This window comes from Drosophila obscura, unplaced genomic scaffold, assembly GCF_018151105.1.
Source record: "Drosophila obscura isolate BZ-5 IFL unplaced genomic scaffold, ASM1815110v1 contig_29, whole genome shotgun sequence".
Classification (NCBI taxonomy): Eukaryota; Metazoa; Arthropoda; class Insecta; order Diptera; family Drosophilidae; genus Drosophila; species Drosophila obscura.
In genome coordinates this window covers 278,938-303,098 of record NW_024542816.1, presented here as the reverse complement: position 1 = coordinate 303,098, position 24,161 = coordinate 278,938, and the positions used below count along the sequence as shown (strand labels likewise).

Genomic DNA, 24,161 nt, shown 5'->3' with positions numbered 1-24,161 from the left:
CAAGGAAAGTAAACAAACTTTGAGACATCAACAGAATTATGCAAGACGACAAGAAAATGGACGAAAGAGAATTGATTCTTATATTTATTTATTATTTTCAGACATTTCTTTGTAGAGCTTGTGGCAGTTCTTCTTAAAATTATGAAAACCATCGAAGTTCGTCTTCAGCAGTGTCATAATGGCATCAGGGGATCACAAAAATGTCGTATGATAATAATACAATCAGTTTCAAGTATTTTATTTCATGATTTTATGTATATTTTCACCTTTTTGCACAACCATTCTTTTTAGCGCCAAAATTGGATTTTTTAACTACAAGTTTTTGTTGTTCTTAGAGGTGATAGGCAGAAAAGTGCAAAAATGTGCAGTTAAGCGCAAAAGCAATTGAATATATCGAATAGACGCACATGAATCAGAGACCGACGCAACTTTTTGCCACCACTAGGGCCCTATGCTTAACCTATGTAAAAAAAACTGCGTCTTTGCCAAGACGCAAAGAAGCATGACGCAGTCCCAATGTAAACAGCCTATTAAACGGAATATCAATATCGAGGAATATCAACGTCGAATTTTTTGAAAAAACAATCGATACTATCGTGATAGTATCGGGCTGAAATAATTATTAAAAAACCATTGAAACCTTTCAGGATCTTGTCCATTGTAAAAATTAGATGCCACCTGTCGATTTTTTTTACAAATTTGTCTTCGTATTTTATAGCAGCCAATCCAAACATATCAAAAGCGCAACGACTGTAGCTCGATACTATCATGATAGTCTCAAACCCGTCGATAGTAGAGGCCATCAGTAAAATATCGATACTATCCATAGTGCCCTCGATGGTTTGACACCTCTTTTTCAAACCATTTTAAAAAAGCCGCGGACACGTTAACAACAGAGAAATAGTGTCGAATTATTTTCTGAAATCCGAAAAGTCCGCTTATTTATATATTTTCAAACAAAAAAATATCAAGTAATTGTATATTGAAAAATATATTGATTGCTATTGCCCTTGCGTGTTGGTCGTGCTCCTCTCGCATTGTTTTGTTTTCTGTTTTCTGCAGCTTTGCGCGCGCGCAACCACGGATCGTCAAAGAGAACTTTTCTCATCAAACAACAGCAATCATTAAATTGTAATAAATAATAAATAATAAACGTTAACTGCTGCCGCGACAGTGAAAGTGCACTAATGCGGCACGGCACACTCGCTTCTTCATTTTTTTTGTCAATTTTGTTTTTGTTGAGTGACTTCTTTCGTACGATTGTAAAATCAACCGTTTTTTTGCAGCGCAGCGCGACACCAAGGAGACAATCAATCAACTTAAACCAAAATGCAGCAAAAGGTGGAAGAGGTTAGTACCCGTAAAGTGATAAGTGCCAAGGAAGAACCCTTCCTGGGGAAACACGCCAGCGGTCTCCTTCCCACCACTTTTGTTCCTTCCGATCCTGTTTTCTTGGCGTCTGTTCCATCAACCTCCTCCGCTGTCCTTCTCCTGGTTCTCCGCCCTCGCGCATTGAACTCTGCAGCACGCCCCCGCATGCTGCCGACGTCGACGCTGAGGCTGAGGCTGAGGCTGCGGCTGCGCTGCTGCTGTTCTTGTGCTTCTGGCGTGACGTTCCACTTACTGATTCTCCACTATTTCAGCCCACAAAAACAACAATAATAGCGTGAAGAAAGGGAAGAAGTAGAGGAGAAACAATAGCAACACCAAAGAGAGAGATAGAGAGAGAAAAAACAACGTCCTCATTGTACATCACATCAAATGATTTTGTTTGGTTTTCCATTTACATGTTTTTGTTGTTCCTTCTCATTTTCTCCTTCTTCTGATGCTGCTTCTTTCCTTTTGGAGCTTTTGGTGCTTTTATGTTATTTGCTCTCTTTCTCCCACTCCACTTCCCCCCCTCTCTGACCACGCGTGTTCAATTGTTGGTTTTGTTTTCGTCTGCTTCTCTGCTTTTTTTTTTGACTCTGCTATTTGCACAGTTGCCATTTCCAGTGCCACCGCGTAGCCCCCATCGGAGTGCGGTGTGCGGTGTGTGGGGATTTTTTTTTGGGTGCCAGCAGCCCAGCCCCATGGCCCCTGGGCGAAGTGCAATCGCCCAGTCATGGCCGCAGCAGTGAAATTTTCTTTTCTATTGTTTCGCTTGCTTGTACCTCCCTCCTCCTGCCTTTGAGAAGATCTGGAAGATCTATTGAGATTGGTTTGCCCCCTTAACCAATCTCAATAGATCTTTCTTCTTGTGGACGGGGGGAACCTCCCATCAAGCCAAAAAGTGTGCCACAAATGTCAAGTTCGATAAACAATCTGTTTCAAAACGATTAAGACAGACGGAACAGCCGAAACAGCAACAAGAGACAGAGAAAAAGTTTCAGAGACGAGGCAGAAGTATTAGATACCCTTACCCATCTAGTTGGATTTTATTTAAAAAAATATGTGTTAGTTTTTCTTACAAGTTCTCGGTTTTCGACAGATTGTTTGCGTGGCAGATCATTGCCGAAACCATTGCCTAAACAACCTTACATCAAATCAAACTGTTTTGATGCTTCTCTGACCAATTGCAAATAGAAAACTTCAACTTCAGCTGCTTGTACACAAACCAAAGTTCTGTGGGATTTACTTTGCATAGATAGAGGTATTACGCGTAGACCGATAGGGACCGATAGGCAATACCCTGAGCAGACTGGGCATGGAAAGTGCTTGACTATCTGATCGGCGGCAAAAACCTTATCCAAACAGGTGACAAGTGACAGCAGAATAACACGACAAGAGACAAAGCCGACAAACGACAGAAAGACAAACAGCGAGACGGCAGCATAAATATAACAGCTGTTTTTACAGCTTAATCAACAGCAAACAGCATGGCCGAAATGAGAGGAGATGAGAACAAGATGAGAAAAAAGAAAAAAAAGTGCAAGAAAACAATTAAAATGAATTTTCGGTTTTGTTTCAAGAGAAGAAACACGGAACCACCAACATGAAAAGATCCAACCAACAGTCAACATTCAGCAGTCAACATTCAATGCCAGTTCAGTTCCCAGTTGCAAGTAAAAGTCGAAAAACCTGTAGAGAACACACTGGGCAGAGGTAGACAGAGTAGAGTGGGGCAGATATGAATGTCCGTGACCCAAATAAATGGAAACGAACGAAAAATGCCTCAAGAATTGCAATGGACAGCGGTTCCAAGATGACGACAGACGGTGGACGATGGACGATGGAGTGGAGTGGAGTCGAGTGCAGTAGTGAGGCAAGGGGCAGGCATGGTCAAGTGATTGAGACCGGCTGATGATTGGCCATGGCAGAAGATTGAGCTTGAGGATCTCGCCAGTGCAATTCAGGCCAAGCTGAAGATCACTTTACGATGAGATCTCGTGGGTTAGCCAGCCAAACGGATGGATAGGTTAGGCCTCAATTCCCTATAAGCTACAATGTACATACATACAAATACGAGAGGCCAAGCCGTGTCCTGCACAACTTTTTCCAGCAATTTGCTTCCCCCAATTTAGAAAACCCCAACTAAAAGCAAGAAAAACGAAAAACCAAAAAAAACGAGAAGGAACGTGTGAGTCGCTTCTGGGGACGCGACTCACTTATACCCGTACTCAGTCAGTATATACATTTTTGAGCTTATGATTTTTAAGAATTTTAGAAAAAAAAAAATTTTACATATTACATTTTTTTGCTACATATGATATCTACATCACATATACAATGTATATTCTACATCTAACATGTAGATTTTACATGTTCCAATTAGATTCTACATCTCCTCCGCTGGGTTGCTCGCGCACTGAACGCGGCAGAATGTGCAGCGAGAAGGAAATGAGATGCGTTGTCGTTGGCGGGAGGGGGAGGGGAAGCAACTGAAAATTAATTTCTTCACTTTGGCTATAATTATGATCCGAGCTGATTCAGATTCGGCAATCTGGTAGATATGGGCATTTTCTACGATACTGCGTTTTTAGTTTTATCGTATCTTTAAAACTGTGCCTGCCACAGATTTTCGACCTTTGTGTGGGCGGAAGGGGGCGGGGCGAAATTTTGAAATACACTTGTAGCAGTGTGATATCACATGAGTCTGGAAACCAAATTTGGTTGCCCTAGCTCTTATAGTCTCTGAGATCTAGGCGCTCAACAAGACAGACAGACAGACAGACAGACAGACAGACAGACGGACAGACAGACATGGCTATATCGACTCGGCTATTGATGCTGATCAAGAATATATATACTTTATGGGGTCGGAAACGTTTCCTTCTCTGCGTTACACACATCCACTTTTACCACAAATCTAATATACCCCTTAACTCTTTTTTGAGTACGGGTATAAAAAACCCCGAAACCGGTTAGAATTTGACGCATCATTTTGTTGCAGTTGTTTTTTGTTAGTCTATTAAAATTTCGCTTTTTTCTGCACTGCCGACATAGCGGACACAGCGGACACAGACATGAGGCGACAACGGCATTTTGTCGTACCTGTGGTAAATGTTCATGTTTTGCAATTGAAAGTAAAATGTTCGGGAAAACCGGTCCATAGAAAATGCAAATAAAATGAACACAAAGAGACACCCAAATGTTGATCCTGAAAGCTGAACGCCTGAAAGCCTGTAAGCCGCTTTGATAAATGCCTAATGAATGGCTTATTTTATTCAATTTTCAATCACACCAATGTAAATCCGACACCAAAAATAATAGCCATAATTATGAAGGAGTGGGTGGGGGGGTACTCACACACACAGACAGACACAACACAGACGGAAGACAGAGCTACCTGCTCTGGCTAGAGCCCCAAAGCGAGAAGATGTTGTGAAGAGCCAAAAGGCGTATCGGATGGCTCCACAGAGAGTGTTCTCTCCCTCCCCTCCCCTCCTCTGACCACCCTTCCGACTCCAGGGCTTCGGGCTGTAATTACATGCATCTAAAAACTGGAGGAATAGATGAATAAACGAGAAGGAACGTGTGAGTCGTTTCTGGGGACACGACTCTACTTATACCCGTACTCAGTCAGTATATACATCACTTTTGAGCTTATGATTTTTTAGATTTTAAAAAAAAAAATTTTACATTTTAAATTTTTTTGCTACATATGTATCTACACTACATATAAAAGTCTATTATACACTAACATGTAGATTGTACAGTTCATTCATATTCTACATCTCCTCCGCTAGGGTTGCCGCTCTGAACGCGGCAGTGTGCGAGCGAGAGGAAAATGAGTTGTGTTGTCTCGGCGGGAGGGGGAGGGGAAGCAACTGAAAATTAATTTCTTCATTCTGGCTATAATTATGATCCGATCTGATTCAGATTCGAGTCTGTAATTGGTCATCTCTACGATACTGCGTTTTTAGTTTTATCGTTTCTTTAAAATTGTGCCTGCCACAATTTCGTCCTTGTGGGGGCGGAAGGAGGCGGGGCGAAATTGAATACACTTATAGCAGGTGATACACATGAGTCTGGAAACCAAATTTGGTTGCCCTAGCTCTTATAGCTCTGAGATCTAGGCGCTCAACAAGACAGACAGACAGACAGACAGACAGACAGACAGACGGCAGACGGACGACAGACATGGCTATACGACTCGGCTATGATGCTGATCAGAATATATATCTTTATGGGGTCGGAAACGTTTCCTTCTCTGCGTTACACACATTCACTTTTACCACAATACCCCTTAACTCTTTTTTGAGTACGGGTGTAAAAACGACGCTCCAGCCAGCCGAACACTGAGACAAACACACGCAGCGCCATTGAAGATACTCTTAAAGCAAACAAAATGAAAAACAAAACAAAACTCGAATTTTGTCGTTAGGCGATGATCGCCGTGGGCCTGGGAGAAGGTGGGGGTCAATGTCTGGGGTCGACGACTCTTGACCTCTGGCAAGCGCTCGAAAGAAAATAATTAACACAGTTACTTGTTACTGGTTGAAGCTTCCAAAACTCTCCCTCCCCACCCCACTCCATCAGCCCCTCTTAACCCCACCAAAACTGAAACCGAAAAATACGAGATCTTTTGGGCCGTGAAACGGGAGCAAAAAGAACTGAGATTTGGGACATTTGGGATGTAGGCAGGAAGACCCACTCTAAGAATCGTCAGAAATCGCTAGCATACTTCAACTAAAGACAGTTTAAAGTTAGTGCATCATTAGAAAATGGGTAGATTCAAAGCAAAATCGAAATAGAAATCGGATAAACAGATGAGGCTCTCCTCTCCGCTTTGCTCCACATTCGGACTGTGCTTCTGGGAACCCCTTGGACTGTTTTCTTGCGGCTTTCTTGGCTTTCTTGGAACTGCATCTCTCTGTGTTATCTACGAAAACCTTTAAGATTTAAACAGAGTGCAGCCCACGAGCATGAACAATGGCAAATAAAACACATATTATGCATCATAAATTTCACCGTCCACCGTCAACGAATCAAACCGAAAAAAAAAAAAAAACCGGTCCAAAAGTCACTCGGTCGATTCTGACAATGAACCCGAAAGGCAAAGACCCAGAGATGGTGATGGGATGGAGATGGATATGGACAGACGGGAGACAAAGAGAGAGAGAAAGAGAGCCAAGAGATTCCGGAGGTGTAAAAGCGAAATGCTTACAACAACAAAAAAAGATTACGAAATCGTTTAAGCCCCACAAATCTGAATAATGATAATAATAAGAGACGAACATAAAGCATTTTATGTCGGATCGAAACTCAAATTCAAATACAAATTCAAATTCAAATGAAGTTTCAGGGTTTCTTATGAAAAGTGAATGGGGAAATGGGGCGAGAGGAGTAACCGTTAGCATTGTGTGTGTGTGTGTGTGTGGTAAGCGATTAAGTGCCCCACAACAATGCAATGTTTTCTTTTAGTTTTTATATTTTTTTGTTGTGTTTGGTGTTTTTTTGTATTTGTGTTTGAAAGTTATCTGAACTATATATTATGCGGTAATCCCCGATGCCCAATGCCCGATGCCCGAACCGAACTGAACCGAAAACCAATGGCGATATGCCGATGGCGATGGCAATGCCGATGCCGATGCATTCGCCCCGTTTCTTAATTAATTGATCTGACGTGGAACGTCGCACCGTGGACGTTGGACGGTGAGCGCGTTTACCGTTGGCTGCCTGATATAATTGCCGGCCGCAACTCGATTTTATAACTCACTCGCAACTCGCATATATAAAGAAATCAATTTGCCATAACCCAAAAACCATGTCAATCAAAGTGGAGGAAGAGGCAAGTCGTCGCAGTGTCGTCGCAGGTGTCGTCGCAGGTGTCGATTATCTCATAGATACACGACGGAAACGGTTGAGCAGGAGGGTGAGGTGGAGCCAGTGTTTCCACTGGTCTCAAACATACTCTCGTAATTGCGCTAATAGATTCTTCGCTATTAGTAAATCAAATTTGATTAGATCTCAGACGGGAGTCTTTAGTTTGTCTGTGCTCCGATTACTTACTTACCGATCCACCGTCGCTGATTGTCTTGGGAAATTGATTTTGCGGATCCGAAAATCTACCTTGAGCTGATAGATTAAATGCAAGTTTCCTCCCCATAATCCCCATTGTCATTCTCGTTCTTTTCTCATGGATCAGATCATGTTTGCGCTGTGTTTCGCTTTGATTCGCTTCGAAAGTTGTTTTTCTCGAGTCAACTTTTCATCTCTTCTGTGGTTCCATCGCAGCGCATCCCCAATCTACGACCCCCCCATCCCGCAAGCCATCTCAAGCCATCGATGAAGAACGTGCAAGAGAAATAATGAGATTTTACATTTTCTTTTTCTAGAAAGTTTCCCTTCCTCGTTTCCCGCTTATTGTTTTTATTGTTGCTGCTCAAAGAGATTTAAATTGTTTTTTCTTTGGATTCAAATTCACATTTCCCGCCAAACGTCGCGTCCCGCCGAAGAAGGAACTTTGGGGGCAAACGAAGCTGCAAGTTCATCATGGGAGAAAGAGAAACTTTGGGATTTCTTAGGGTTTTCCAGGGTTTTCAATTTACCTTTTAGCTGTGGCATGGCAAAGGAAGATTCCCCGATGTGAAAATGGCAATGGAAGCAAGATCTCAGGGTATCCGATCATCTGATCATCAGGGAATTCCATTGGGAGTGAGTACCAGCAGATAAAGATGACAACTGTATTGCATGTTGGCAAGATATTTCACTGGAAAGGCCCTCCGCCCTGGAGGCCAGCACTCCGAAAGGTGTTTGAAAATACTTTGATACATGGTCGTACTCGTACTCCTACTCGTACTCGTGTGTCGAAACTTTCCCCCATTGATGGTGCCATAAAGTGGGGGATGGAGCCCTACATGAACGTGTCCCTCACGTATAGTTCCCTCACTTTCCATACCATCCATACCATTGTGTGGCCCTCTTTTGTATATTGATACTCGAACCCCGTACCCCGTACCACATAGCAGGGGTTCAGCGGGTGGTGGGTGGGTGACCTACGGCAACATTTGGCGGCGTCTCCATCGCGTTTCTGTATCAGTGGCGCTGTGCGGGTTTGCATGTCAACCTTCACCCATTGGCACATATGAACGCACCCCCCCCGCGCTCCGTTCCCACACCCCACACCGACACCGACACCCACTCCACCACTATCCCACCATCGCATAGCTCGCTCCAGTGCACTCTCTCTTTCAATTAGCCATGGCCATGGATCCAATGGATCCAATGCATCCAATGCATGCAATGCATCCAATGGATACTTCGAGCACACCCGCTCCGAGTATCAATTAGCCAGCAGAAGAGCAGCTACATTGAGCTGTCCATCAGGACGGAGTGGCAGAGGTAGAGGTAGAGGTGCTGCTTTCGATTGCATGTTGGATTCCACTGCTCCTCATCCGTCGGAGCGGAGTGGAACCCCTGCGGATGCATTTTGTTCGCTCGACTTGCAAGCATTTTGTGCTACTTTACATTTTTCTCCATTTCCTGCCCCTCCATACCCCATGCCCCATCGCACTCGTGCAACAAATGATGAGGCATTTTTCGCACAGCTCTTTGAGGCATTTTCTATTGGGTTTTGGCCAGCAGCGTTGCCCTGCACTGAAATGAATGAAATTTGAATGAAAGTGACAGCCCCAGCGAGTCAGTCTCAAAGGGGGGTGGGAAGGGGAGGTGCTGCCGCTGGCTGGGCTGCCTCAAAGTGTCAATGGCAGACGATGGCCCGCACCAGCACCAGCACCCAGTCCCAATGTCAATGGCCAATAGAAATGGAAATGCGGCAAAAGCGTGTCGCAATTTTCATCATAATCAGCGTCATCATCAAACGCCACACTAGACAATGGCCACACAGTGTACGTGGGCTGTACTTTCTCCAATTGCAATTGAATTTTGGGCCCGAAGTGCCACCCGAACTGAACTGAACCCCAATGCCACGCCACAACACTCCTTATGTGGCAGTGGCAGTGGCCGTGGCCGTGGCAGTTGCCTGCAATTGCAGCAAAGCTAAGCACACAGCCACAGCACAGCCAGCACTTCTGCCCATATATCACATATAATATAAGTCAAGGTTCTATTGGCTTATTGCGGCTTATTGAATGATAACAGAATGATAACGATGAACCGGCATTATCAGCTCACAAAATTCTAGCGATAAGGTTATTCCCCAACCCGCCCTGCCTATGCCGCCTAGCTGTTACGTGCCTATTACCAACAATATACTATACTATACTATATACTCCATTTACCATATGCCAAAACCATATCGGTGGGATATAACTCTCAGGTAATGCATCATCCAGTCCCAAGCTGGTTGGCTGTGGCTCGTTACCATAATTCCAGGGCAGGGCTCTTGATTAGAGCCATTAGCAGAAGAATGCGGCATTTTATTTGGATGTTTAGAAGTGCAAAACGGGTATACCAGAGCGAAGCTACACTCCCAAAATGGCAAATGGCAAATGACCATAAAGCCGGGGCAGGTATTATGAGTGGGAATCGGCGACTTTATCTAATCGGAACACTGCTCCATTAGTGGAGCAATGAATGTCTTTTCAAACAGCACACACACACACACACACCACAGCAAATAGTCAAAGGGACAGATTTATTGGGCATTAATTATAGTTATGTTATCATCCATTCCATTCGTTTCCATTCCATTCCATTCCATGATTGTGATCATGATGATGTCTTCATCATCGGTGTTACATCAGTAGGTAATACCTCTGCTGACATCAGTAATGGCCTGGAATTGGAAATGTTTTCAGCCTTGTTTGGCCAGACGATGACTCAATTTAAACTGTTAACTGAACTTGAATATAGGCCCGAGTGTGTGTGTGTGTGTGCATACATGTATGTACATCGATAAGGGAATGATAGCAGATAACGCGTATCAGGAGCGCGAATATCACATATATGTACATTCCACATCGCTAGCGTATACCCACCCGATCCGTTGCTGCTGAGGATATGGGCATGTGTATGGGTACTCACGGAGACACCTGCCAGCAGCGCCAAGCACTTGTGGAGCGGTCTCCACAGATACTGCGAGTGCTGCAGCAGGGCTTGTAAGCAGCAGGGTGTACCACGCCCTGGGTGTAACCCCTCCCCTGTTGCTTGCGTACTGGTGGTAGGGGGTGCAAGTGCTGGTGGTGTCATTCTGCTGGTGCTACAAATTAAAACACAAGCATGTCGGCGCAAAGTCGGAGCAAAGGAAACCAGATAAGATTCGACGCTGCCTCAAAAGTAATTGAAAAATACAAAAAACAAAAAGCAAAAAACCCCTCTACTAATTATAAATGGCTGGCGCACAGGGTGACTCAGTCTCAGCGCCGACTACTCGCACCCTTTCGCATTGATACTTCCGCCGCCTCTCGATATACATTTATTCGGTGCTTATATTTACATTTATCGCTGCATTCCCGTCTCTTGTGTGGCATAACAGGTGGCATATACATAGGCATATTGCTTGGCCATTCGCAGCCTTTCGCAGGCCTGTAATGAAGCCATTTTGCAGAGCACTTCCGCTGCCGCCTGCATTTGCACTCGCATGACAATGCATTGGGCGTTTAACGGGCCCCGCATTACCACTAAGTAGCTCCATCATCCGTCACACAAACACAGTAGCATAAATAAGCCGCCGCCGCCAGAGACAGTTGGCCCCCATCCGCCATTCGGCCATGCCATTCAGAGTGGAGTGGAGCACACGAGCACAGCAAAAAACGAGAAGCTGTGAGAAGCGACTCTAAACCCCGTACTCAGTCTGTATAACATTTTTGAGCTAATGATTTTTATTAAAAAAAAAAATTTAATTTTATTTTTTGCTACATTATTACTACACTACAAGTATATCACCTACGTGATTGTACATACTTTACACTCCCGGGGTGAACGCGGCGGGGGGTTGTTGTCGGGGGGGGGGGGGGGCAACTGATTAATCGGCAAGGAAGAGGGGCCACGCCTTGGGGGGGGGGGGGGGTCAGCCAGGTAAACCAATGTTGCCTACACTAGCAGCCGCCCGACCCAGCCCCCCCCCGGCAGAGCGTATATATTAGGGGGAAATCCCTCTTACCCACCACTATATACCCTACTGTACGGGTATAAAAAGAGTCACCATTTGGCTTGGACTCCCCCATCCCCATCCCCATCCCCCACCGTCCGTCCGTCCACTGTTGTCCCTCTCTCTCTTTCCGTCTCTGCATTTGCATTGGAAATTTCTGCCTTTCGCGTAATTTATCTCTGACATGATTTGGCAATTGTCTCCATCTCAGGTCTCTCGTCTCGTCTCAGGTCTCGGGTCTCGGGTCTTGGTTTTAGATTTAGTTTTAGTTTTAGTCTCTCTCCCTCCCTGCCCCTCAAAGTCTCTTAATCTAGCATGACTCGCCAGGAAAGAGCCTCCATTTTGTTCCTAAAGCGTGGGAAAGCACTCTTCACATTTGTTATGCCTGTTATACGCGAGTTGTTATACAAATGTACGAAACTCCGATCCAAAATAAAATAGCGTAAGATATGGCTTTGTTTTGTTTTGTTTGTCTTGCGTTTGCTTTTGTTTATTGTGCAAATTGTGCGAAGGTGTTGGACTGTTTCGCGGTTTTACTTTATTTCGGGCATAAATTTCGCACTGTTATACTACTGTTATACAAGTCTTGCAATGTTTTAAAATTTGTATTCCTGCATTGAAAGTCAATGCATTAAAAATGCCAAAAATCTCACTGTTATAAAAGTGTTATATAACTGTTATAACTGTTATTTTTTTGCATTTCTTTTCGGATCTATTCGCTTATCTATTTACCCTTCGGTGAGTGTTATACATGTGACATTATCTTGTCATTGATATGGCGATGGCAAATGGGGATTGTACCTTGTTCGCGCTTAGCGAATCATCTATCGCGCTCCTCCACCTAACACTACCCCACCCCCACCCCCACCACCATCCCCACACTACTTACCATTATCGGTTCTTCAGAGTTCTTCAGAAGTGCATACTGTTATATGAGCGTTTCTCCCCCCGTCTGCCCACAAGGCCCGCGACGAGAGACTTTCCATTCGACGCGCGACCCATGCCATCCATGCCATCCATGCGGGTGAAAGGCAGCCACACGATGAATTTCCATAGCACTTGGTCTTAATAAGTATGCACAACCTTTCACAAAAAAAGCAACAACAGGTGCATGGAAATAGCCCAACGACGATAATGATAATGATAATTTTTACGATCCCTGGCCATGCTGACGGACAGCGTCGGACAAAATATGACGCTTATAAAGTGCAGTTAGCATGTCTTAAAGACGTCTAAACAGTTTACCGTTGGCTGACTGTCTGGCAGTTGCTGGCAGTTGCTAAGCGGCCGCTAAATGTCATAAATGCGGACAATGGACGACGTCGTAGCACATCTTGAGCAGAAAACCATTGGATCCATTTATGATGATGGACAGCGAAGCATTTCATTTTCATTCACAAAAAAATCAAGGAAAGACGAGAAGGAACGTGTGAGTCGTTTCGGACACATACTCAGTCAGTATATACAGCTTATGTTTTTTAGAATTTTAAAAACAAAAAAAATTTCATTTTCATTTTTTTGCTCATCTGCATATCAATGATTGACGCGGACAGCAGACATGGCTCCATTTGATGCTGATCAAGAATTATACTTTCACTTACCAAATTAATATCCCCTACTTTTTGTAGGGTATAAAAAGAAAATGGGGGAAATACCGCTGGCCTTTCATTCAAGATCAGCTTGTTGGGAGTGTGGGTGAGAGTGGAGTGGGAATGGGAGTGGAGTGGGAGTGAATGGGTAACAGTAAGCTCTAGCGGGAAATTACCAAAAACCGTTGGCCAGGGCACCAGCAACTTGGCACTTTCCCAAAAGCCGAAAGCCTCAGCCTAATGCCGCGCTCTGGGGAGTGTCGGGTGGGGTCGGTCGGTGAAATGGTCTCACTTTTAATCAATTCCAAGTCAAAGCCAAAGTCAAAGCTAATGCCAGGCCATGTCGCGAGGATCCAGACAAGCGCTGGTTACTCGATTGATCTATGGACCAGGGACCAGGGACCAGGGAGTCAGCACCGATGAAGATGAAGATGCCAAAGTAGAGTGGAGTGGAGATGCCAAACAAGTTGAACAAAGCAACTCAATTAACTGTGGCCCGTGTACCGCTGGAGTGTATCTTTAGAAGCAAGATCTGAATCGAGTGTGCTTGTCCGTGTCCGTGTCTCCGTGTCTGTGACTGTGTTCCGTACCCCTGCCGCCAAAACGTTTCGCAAATATTTGCCATTGTTTCGTTGGTTGTACATATTTCAATCAGCCAGCGACAGAAAACAGAAAATATGAAACAGAGTTTCAATTACAACAGCAAACAAGGGGCAGGGGCCGGGGCAGGGGCAGAGGCAGAGGCCCCGAAAAACATGCCAATTACCAGCAGAGAGGGTAAGAGAGGCGAGAGGGATAGAGATACATACATGCATACATAGATACTCGTACTTGTTCGCACAGAAGAAGAAGTATCTGTATCTGTATGTGTATCTGTATCTGTATTTGTATCTTTTACGTGCTTCGTGTAGCGTGGCTTTGGTGCGCCTCAAGTTCAAAATGCAGCGCACTGCTGCGCACGCAACTAGAGCTGCAGATGCAGATGCCGATGCCGATGGAGAGATCCATCAGATGCATGCAGCACTCGCAGTGCCCACTCGTAGCTTGTTCTCTTCTGTGGCGCCGCACACACAGTGCATGTCAATGGCCCAGCCCACCACACCACACCACTAAAAAGTTGCCTCAGAGGTTGTCGCCGATGACATAATGTTTGGTGGTGGTGTGGCCAACCGACTTTGACTCTTTCACTGCGACACTCGACTTGGACTCTGCCACTCGTCTACTCGTCTACTCTTCCACTCTTCTGTTATGTTATGGATACGCGCAGTATAATGCGGTGCACGTTTTGTGGTCACATGGCCAGCCGGCAATCGGCAATTGGCATGCCAGTGCTGCTCTCCTCTCCGCTGCACAGCATTTCAGTGACATAATTTGTCTCTCTGCTTGGCTCGCTCCGGTTGGCTTTTTGTCATTGTTTTTTATCCATCTCAAGGTACGATACGACTGGAGCGACTGGGGACTGGGACTGGGGACTGGTAGGAGAGAGTCGACTGGGTGAGTGGCGAGTGTGTGTGTGTTTCCCCGGGTGGGATTATGTCGCTATGTCGTTTGAATGGCTTGAAACTGCACCTGCCATACAGCTCTGGTGCTGCTTTACCACCTGTGGGTTACTCTCCTCTCGAGATCTATTGGGGATCTGCAGAGGAGTCCTTACCGCCGAACAGAGTGATCCCTCAAGGACATGCTCCACTGAAACTCTTCGGCTACCTACCGTGGAGATTGCTGCCAACAAATGTCAATAACGTTGACTTCATTTATTTCTCATTAACACAGACACATGTTGGGACGAGTTAGAAGGGATCTGAATCATATCTTGGCTTCTGAAATTCTAAACTGTGATCTGCCAAATCCTGCTATGTATTGCCTTATACCTTATAGGTAGAATACTCTTAGCATTTTGGCCTCGTTCGGTGGGTGAGAAGCGGAAAGGTTCGCCTATGTGAATCATGCGTGCCAAATGGACGACTGCTATCTTTTCCGTTGAGCGGTGAACTCCCACTTGCCCGTCAGCGGGCACTTAATTTAATCACTGACTAACAAACTAAACGGCTGTGTTTCCCCCTGTACCAATAAAACCGAGACCGAACCGAACCGAAAGCAGAGCCAACGCCAAATTAATGGCCAAACAATCGGCAATCAAGTTGTGGAAAGTAACGAGCCGAAATTGAAAAAACAAACTGTAGTTCGAGCCCCTGATTTGGCCAGGTCACGCATCGTAACATCCCCCTGCTCCTTAGGAGCCAAAAAGGCGCAGAAACGAGCCAAAATAAATACTCAAATGCAGGGGAAAATTCTCTTCTTCACTTCTCCCAAGTGATCCAATCGATGTGTGTGCTTTTGTGTGTGTGTGTGTGTGTTTTTATCAGCTTTTAGCCCATATTCCTTTGCCCATTGGCTTATCGCGAATTCATTTTCAGTAAATACCCTCCCACCTGCCACCTCCCATCCCCCCCTGCCGACGATAGATAAGGTTCGAATTCAAAGGAAAAGCCACGCGAGCGAACAAATTGCGCAGAATTTCATTTGGCCCAAATACGTTGCTGCTGCTGCTGCTCCTCCTCCTTCTCCTTCTCCTACAATTCCCGCACCATTTCCATTTCGCCATCTCTTCCATCATGTCTTCGCTTTTTGTTTTCGAACAATTTTCGTGGATTTTTCGCTAATGGAGCGCGCCCTGAGCGACCTGAACAAGACGTGACTTTGGCCATAATTCTTTTGGCCAAGATTTGGCATAGCTTGGCATCTAATGACAGACGTCGCTATCGCTGTCCGGTAACGGTCCACTCCATTCCTAATGGCGAATGCGCGAATGGCGAATGGTAAGTGGTAGGAGTATTGCTATTTCTATTGGTATTGGTAATGCTAATGCTAATGCGCCATATCACGCGTCATAATTGACACATGCTTCAAGTGCATCCGCCTTAGATTTCTCCCAACAATTGTCTTCTATTCTACTCTATTCTTCTCTTGTCTTCTCTTGTGTTGTCTTGTTGTTCTGTTGGTGTTTCTGGTGGTCTGTGTAGATCACGACTTGCTATAACTACGGGTAAAAAAAACAAAAACTGGGTCTATCAGATCGTGGCTAAAGCCATGCTCAAGCATTGCTGCTGGCTCTGGGCAACGGTACCGCTCAACGGCATGCAAGTTGGGCAAAAAAGATAATGGCATTGGGGAAATACTTGTACTTGTACTCGTACTCGAACTCGTTCGTACTTGTACTTGCAGATAATTCCATTTTCGAGTTGTGGAACAAATGTTCTGAAGGTATGCATGCCAGTGTCTGCATTGATCGGAATGGTGGGGTTGGGGAGCCCAAGAAAGTATATCAGCGGGTGTTATAACAGCAACAGTATGAGCTCTGACAGTAAGTTAACTGAAAAGAAGTTTACATAGAATTTCTGAGGGCTTAACAGACCCTGTTCAGAACTCATATACAGTATAGTACTCCATACTCCCACACTACAGATTTCTGCAATGAAATATTCTTGGTCAGCTTGTCAGTATAACAGTTGATGTGTGTATAAGATAATATATCAGATAGTATCAGTCTGTACTTTGATTGGCAGAGAGGACACAAAAGCACACACAGTACAGGAAGCGCTTAACGCTGCATTTTAGCCGGGAGCCATGCCCCCAAAATGTATAGAAGTAAGAGTATAACAGTATGGCAGATAATGCCAGCTGCTTGCTGCAGGACATTACACGATCCTCTTCGGGATAACATTTGAACTTTGAGGTTAAGTTGAGGAGGCCCCTCTCCCTTGGGCCCTCTTTTACTTGACGGATGGACGACTCCGCATATTGCCATTTGTTCATTATTTGAGTGCACTTTTTGTTGTTGTTGCTGCAACTGCGCCGGTCACCTGAGGAAAACGCTAAACGGATTGGCCCAAATATGTACATATGTATGAACATATGTACATATGTATGTATGTTCATGATGAACAACAGATCTAGTGGGGCGGTGGGAGGTAGTGCTGATCGCTCGCCTGGAAACGACAGCAGCAGAGCAGCTTTTGTATTTGGATCAGTTGCTAGAGGGAGATAGCCATAGAGAGAGGGAAAGAATTGGAGAGAGCAAGAAAGAGAGAGCGGGGAGCGCGGACAGCGGAGCCCAAGTCACGGTCACGTTTCTTGTCACGTTCTCCCATTGTTGTTGCTGTTCATTTCGTCTTTCGTTTCGTTTCCTTCATTTCTTTTAGTTCTGCTTCGCATTTCATACCCATTAATTCCGCTCAAGAATGAGTAGGTATATGTGTGTGTATGCCCCTTCAGTAACAGAAGGATGAATTACAATAATTATTATACATAGTATGTATGTATGTACATATAGTATGTTTATGTATATCTATGTGTCAGTGTGTTTCATCTTCTCATATTTGCAAGAGAGAGATCTACCAGCACTGGAGTGACGATTCCCATTGCAGGGTATCGTTCAGTCTGGACTCTAGAGTCTAGACACACTCCCAACCAACACACGAACTATCTTGTTTGTTTGTTATTTTCTTTGGATGTTGTTTTGTTGTTGTTCTCTTCTTCGTTTCGTTTCGTTTTGTTTTGCCAATTTGCCTTCGGTGTACTGTGGCGAGTCTTCTGCTGTTGCTGTTGCTGCTGCTGTTGTTGCTGTTCTTTGGCTGCTGATCTTAACAGCAGCAACGGGCAACGGGCAACAGCCAGCAATTTGTGGCCAGGGGTCCCGTGCTCTCTGTAGTACGAGCAGTTGTATCTTGTCTATCTTGTATCGTTCCCTGTTCCCTGTTTTGTTGGCTGCTGCCCCACTGCTTGTTCACGCGACCCATTGCAGGTTTGACCCCGGCGAATGTGGCATGTGGCATGCGGCTCGGGCTCTGACTTCCACTTCCACCTTGACTCCCATTCGCATTTCCAGTTGCGGTACATTTCGACCGGGAAACACAGGCAGAGCGCCCAGCCGAGCCGAGCCGAGCCGAGCTTGCGCGCCAAAAGTGACAGTCAGGCGAGGAGCAGCTGTCAACTTAACTTTAGGCAGCTGCCACCGATGTGGCTGCCACTGATGTTGTTGTTGCTGCTGCTGCTGTTGCTGTTGCGGCTAATGTTGCCGCTGTCATTGCACTTGGACGGCAGCAACAAGTAGCGCCTGTGGCCAACACAAAACGGAAGTTTTGTACAAGTTTTTCGTTGCTTCGTATTGGTTGTTGCTGTTATTTTTTTTTATTTTTTGTGTATATATTTGGTGTGTGTTTTTTATGCACTTGCCAGGGGGTAATATCATGTTACCAACAAGTTATCACACCAGACTCCATGGGGGGAATATACCTGCATATCATGTGTCAATGTATCAGCAACGTGAGCTCCAATTCATCTTCCTTCTGGGGGAACATCAGTGCCCCAGTGCAAGTTCCATAGGTCATACCCTACTGCATGTTCTTGGCTGATCTGCATATGCAACTCCAATCGAGTAGGACTGTCAGCTATCAGTGACATGACCCCTGACAATACCTTCTCAAATTTATGGAAACTACAGCTTTGGTCCGTCTGCAAGTGTATTCAATGGTGCGTGGTGTGGTGGGGGCCTTAAGTCGGACTTACTTTCTGGTTTTCTCCGCTTTTATTTGTTTGCGGCAAGTGAAAACGACGTCGTTAAACGCACATTTCGATTCGATTCGTTGTTTTGTGCTGCTGCTGCTGCTGCTTTGGCCTGTGCTGGCCCCGGCCTGCCCCAAACAATTGAGTGAAAATCTGCATCGAATCGATGGGCCACGGTGGATCGGGGAGGTGACAGGCGCTGTGACAGTGACAGCGACAGCGACAATCACTGCGCCCGCGACTCGAGCAGTCACTGCAGCGGCGGCGGCAGTGACTTTCGGCAGAGACACAACACAGCAACAACAACAACAGCAACAGCAACAAAACGGAACAAAAGAGGCAACAATCGCTCATGGCGGGGCACTTGCCGCGGCACTTTCTAATGTGACGACAACGACGACGACGACGACGGCGACAACGCGGAAGCCACAACGGCGACAACTGGCGACAACGCACCCACATGGAAGAGTCAGAGACCTGGGGAGACCTTAGCGCCCTCAGAACTGCAGAACTGCAAAACTGCAGAACCCCAGTGACGCAGTGACCCGAAAAAGCAGAAAGGCAGGCAGGCAGGCAGACGGGGGACTCCCTATCCACTCCCCCAAGCAACCCCCAGTCCCATTTCTCAGTAGAGACCATGTAAGTGCTTGAATTACGAGTCTGACTGCAGGGGAAGTATTAAGCAATCAAATGTATGCTGATTGCTGTGTGAAAGATGGCTCTTGGGTTGAAGAAGGGCTTAGATGCCACCAAGTACGAGTACTATACATATACGAGAAAGAGAGGAGACAGAGGCAGAGGGAGAGGGAGAGAAACTGTGGTGTAGCTTCACTTGAATTGGAATGGCCTTTTTCCGCAGAAAAGAAAGGATCCTCCCATCCCCCACTCGTTTCACTCGGCACTCCACTCCCCATTTGCTCAATTAAAGTGGCATTCAACAGAAGTACGAGATTAAATACATATGTACAAGTGCCACAAGTACGACAAGTACGAGTATGTGCAGGCGCAGGCATTCCAGCTAATAATTATCACATAATCGATGATTGTTTAGCAATAAATTCTAAGAATCTTAACTTTTGTAGATCTCTTGATTTAAAATAGACTGATTCCTATTGGCAGTTAACAGATAAAGTTAATATAGTTAATGGATTAAAGCTTCTATTACGAGTAGCATTACGAGTACTGCAGCATAGATTCGGAATGTTATATCTTCCCTGTCATGACATTTCATTGAAGAAATCTTTAAGAAAATCGCATTCCATTTGTGGGAGTTTTCAATCTCAATATATGTGTTTCTTGTTTTATTTATCTACTATATTTATGTATATGCATTTATGTATGTTCCCCAGAGATTCCCCAGAAACTATTTCTATGCAACATGCCACGAGTATTTGTTAAAATAGATTATAACAAAATACGTACATATGTGCATACATATTTATGTGTGTATGTATTGGCGAGTATTGTTTTGTATTGTGTGACAAAAACAAATATTGTGTTAATTTGACGGCAAATGAGAAAATTTATGCAACAATGGGAGGCACATAAAAGCACAAACAAAAAACAACAAAAGATAGCAAAGATAAAATAAAAAAGCAATACAAAATGGAAAAATGTAAAAACAAGCCTGAAAGTGAGACTTTCAAACACTTTTAATCTCGATTTTTGTTTGGTTTTGTTAGGGGTTTGGGTTTGGTATTTTGAAACTGATTTTTAGCCACAACGAACGAACGAACGAGCGAGCGAGCTAGCGAACGAGCAACCAACCGGGGAACCTCCCAATTAACCCAACAACATATTCATATTCATCCATCTACCAATCCAACAGTGTCGATGTCACGCATAATAGTCGGTTGGCTTGGGTTACGCTCTACCATCCACCCTAGTGGAGTGGTCCTACACTCCCAATCGCCCCCATACCACTCCATGGCATTGTGGTCTGTGGATTGTGTAAGCATCGGGGATTATTCTCCTCCCATTTCCCGCAAAGAGTTGCAGCCCTAAGACGCGAGGTCGATGCGGGTGCAACATCTTGGGTGTAGCCAAGCCTGAACCATCTGAACTGAATTAAACCGAAAGTGAATGGCGACAGAGAAACGCTCGCCTCTCGATCGGCACTCGTTTGCGTCATATTCGATTACACATCGAATCGAATCGAACCAAATCGATCTCTCCCTAGTTTGGCTAACGGTTAATTCGTTCCGATGCAATCGCATCGGTTCGGATCGGTTCGGATCGGATCGATTCGACCGGTAATCGGATGAGTACTTCCTCCTGCCGGAGGTCGTCGCACATCTCGGGTTTCACCCAACCATGACGAACCGTTGACTAAAGCCTTTTTCTTTGTTTTTGTTTTTTTTGCTGCTTGCAGAAAATCGATCCCCTGACACGCATTCAGGAGGAGATCAAGGAAGTGGTGAGACGCGAAGAGGAGTACCGCCAGCTGGCCACGCTCTCCTCCACTGGGGTGGGCACTGGCACTGCCACTCCGCCCCCCATCCAGGTGGACGAATTCGAGACATACACGATCAATGGCAACGGCAATGGCAACGACTTCGATCAGGATCAGGAGCCACAGGGACAGGAGCAGTTGCTGGATCTGGGCGAGGATGAGGAGGAGCGAGACCAGGGTGTTCTGGTCACGGCCCAACCGGCCTTGGCGGCTGTACAGACGACGGCCCTGCTGTTGCCCATCGACGAGCACTCGAACACACCCTCGCTGGCCTCCAGCGTCAACAGCACCAAGGAGGAGAGCCTCGATGGCCAGCACTCGGACGACTCTGGCATTTCGGCCTCCTCCCAGAGCAACAACAACAATAACAACAATCTGGTGAAGCAGCTGCAGCCGCTCAAGCTGACGGTGGTGAGCCGCCAGGAGCAGCGCTACATCGGTCCAAACTGCTACAACCTGACCCCGGAGCCGCCCCAGCAGAAGCTTATGACCCGCACCATCTCCACGCCGCAGCTGAACGGAGTGCAGCAGAAGCGGCAGTTTGCCTTCAGCGGCTCCACCAAGGGCGTGATGCAGCGCTTCATTGCCTCACACGGCAAGGTGGGGCCCAGCAGCCCCCTGAGCAGCCCCTCCTCCCCCCTGACCCTGGCCAATGGCAGTAGTGGCAACGTGAACGGGAACGTAAGCAGCAGCACTCAGACGACTCTAAAGCTGAACGCCCGCAATGCTCTGGCCTTCCTGGAGACGGGCGGCAACAACTCGCCGACGGTTACCCTGTCGCCGGCGGCCATTGAGCGGGACTCGGAGGGTCGGCCTCTGCGCCGCGGCTATGTGCCCGTGGAGCAGAAGATACAGCGGGAGCTGCAGGACCTCAAGTCGCGGGAGACGGAGCTGAAGCGTCTGCGCAAGCTGAGCAGACAGAACACCCTCAGGGCCTCGCAGGACAAGCTGTGAGTAAACACAGAGACCACTCTTAAGGGATAGATATTCAATCCAATCCAATCCATTTCACAGAATATTGAGCACAGATGATGAGGCCGATGGGGAGGCGGACGACGATGAGGACTCCGAGGAGGAGCACTGCTATGGCCCGGGAAAACTTCGCAATGCCCAGTCCACGCAGGAGCTCGACAGAAATGGGTGAGTAGAGTGCGGTCCATCTTCATCGAGGAATCTAATCGGGTTTTCTTTTTCCAGAAATGAGCAGGAGATTGTCCACAATTCACAAAGAACGGCCTGCGGGTATGCCTACATCATGTCCAATGGAAATGGCATTGGGAATGGGAATGCCAGCTGCAATGGAGGAGGCATGCGTCCGGCCATGTCGTTGGCCCAGCTCTGTGATCTGACGCCGGAGGAGGCCCCCTCGTCGCACCGCCTCATCGCACAGTGGGAGAGCCTGATCAAAAAGAACGCCGAGGGCGGAGCGGCCATCGAGGCGGTTATCTAAGCAGACCAACCACACCACACACCACACACACCAACAATCTGGTGCAGAGCAGACCAAATTATTATTGTAGTGTCCACGTAGCCACATATGGCACTTCTTCCCCCTTTCCCCATCCCCCTTCTGACGATCGTCGGCTAATGCCCCGAACCGCACGTCAATGTCCTACCGCTTGCTTAGCGCCCCACCCCACCCTCTCCCCGTTATCAACGAATTAATCTTAACGCCAACCGATTGAACTTGCAGCTGAAACTTCACCCGAAGCCAGAAATCCTGCACTTAATGCGATTAAAGTGTAATATGTAATTCATTCTGTGTACTGTATACTGTGTACGTAATGTGAATTTTTCGAGAACCTTGTTGTATATAATTCTTCATGTTTCCAGTGCGAGTGCGATTGCGGCAGCGGCTGCGGCTGCAGTCGACTTGCTAATAATTTATTACAAACAAACTTTATATATACAATACCTTATATGAATATATGTAAACAAAACATTAATACGAGTACATGTGTATGTACCTATACATGTACGAAACCAATATGCGAAACGATTCAATAAAATATAAAAAAATACAAACAAAAAAGCTTTTGGGTAAAGATCACGTCCTGCAGAATAGCCTGCAGATAGAACATTTGTATAGCTTTAAAGCTTTGAATTGAACGAAAGGGATTTACGACATAATTTGTGTAGCATACACAACGCATGTCAGCGTTTCATATCAGTCAGCTTTTGTCAGCAAGCAATTCGAATTTTTCGTTTCATATCAGTCAGTTTTTGTCAGCGAGCATTTACTATTTTTCGTTTTAGATCAGCTTTTGTTTATTTTTACATTTTTCATAAATTACAAAATTTTAAATCTCAAGCATCATCGGTTTCGACAGCTAAAAATTATTCTATGCATACAAGCATATATTTTGGAGGTGTTATAGCCTTTTTACACTGGGCGCGTCTTATCGATATCGGAATAGACGCAATGAAGCAGAAAAGGCGTTTACATGGCAGACGTGCGTCTTGAATTTTGTTTTGGGTGCTGATGACAGGAAAGTAAACAAATTTAGAAATCAACAGAATTATGCAAGACGACAAGAAAATGGACGAAAGAGAATTGATTCTTATATTTATTTATTATTTTCCATTCTTTGTAAGCTTGTGGCGTTCTTCTTAAAATTATGAAAACCATCGAAGTTCGTCTCAGCGTCATAATGACATGGGGATCACAAAAGTCGTATGATAATAAAACAACAGTTTCATATTTTATTTCTGATTTTATGTATTTTTCACCTTTTGCACAACCAAAATTGATTTTTTAACTACAGTTTTTGTTGTTCTTAGGTGTAGTTGCGCTGTAGCAGAAACCAAAAAGGGTAACGCAAAGCAACGAATATATCGATGACGCACATGAACAGACCGCCCAACTTTTCCACCACAGGGCCCTGCTTAACCTAAAAGCCCGCCGACGCAAGAAGCATGACGCACCCAAAACAGCCTATTAAACGTACACACGTGCATGCTGGCTGTCCGTCGGCTCGTGTCACGTCAATCCCAGAGTCGAACGCGATCGGCCCCAGAGCCGAAGACTTGGGAACGTACGCTGAAAACTCAGCTGCGTCACTTTCGTTGTATGAACTGG

General features: G+C 45.6%; 1 protein-coding gene and 1 long non-coding RNA gene across 4 annotated transcripts; one reads left to right on the top strand and one right to left on the bottom strand.

The window, feature by feature from the left end:
* Positions 1-877: 877 nt before the first annotated feature.
* LOC111075827 lies at positions 878-23,086 on the top strand. 3 transcript variants are annotated; one of them, XM_022369320.2, is made up of 5 exons: positions 878-1,131; positions 1,292-1,350; positions 21,002-22,032; positions 22,097-22,222; positions 22,280-23,086. In XM_022369320.2, the coding sequence occupies exons 2-5, from the start codon at positions 1,330-1,332 to the stop codon at positions 22,530-22,532; spliced, it is 1,431 nt and encodes a 476-aa protein (XP_022225012.2). In that variant the 5' UTR covers positions 878-1,131; positions 1,292-1,329; the 3' UTR covers positions 22,533-23,086. The 3 variants fall into 3 exon arrangements, with proteins under 3 accessions (XP_022225012.2, XP_022225011.2, XP_041450468.1); XM_022369319.2 differs by having other exon boundaries at positions 1,287-1,350; XM_041594534.1 differs by having other exon boundaries at positions 957-971; positions 1,287-1,350.
* Positions 18,246-18,759, bottom strand: LOC121404653. Its single transcript, XR_005968122.1, has 2 exons — positions 18,634-18,759; positions 18,246-18,579 (listed from the first exon to the last, which is right to left on the bottom strand). It is a non-coding gene; the product is annotated as an uncharacterized LOC121404653 (long non-coding RNA).
* Positions 23,087-24,161: the final 1,075 nt, after the last annotated feature.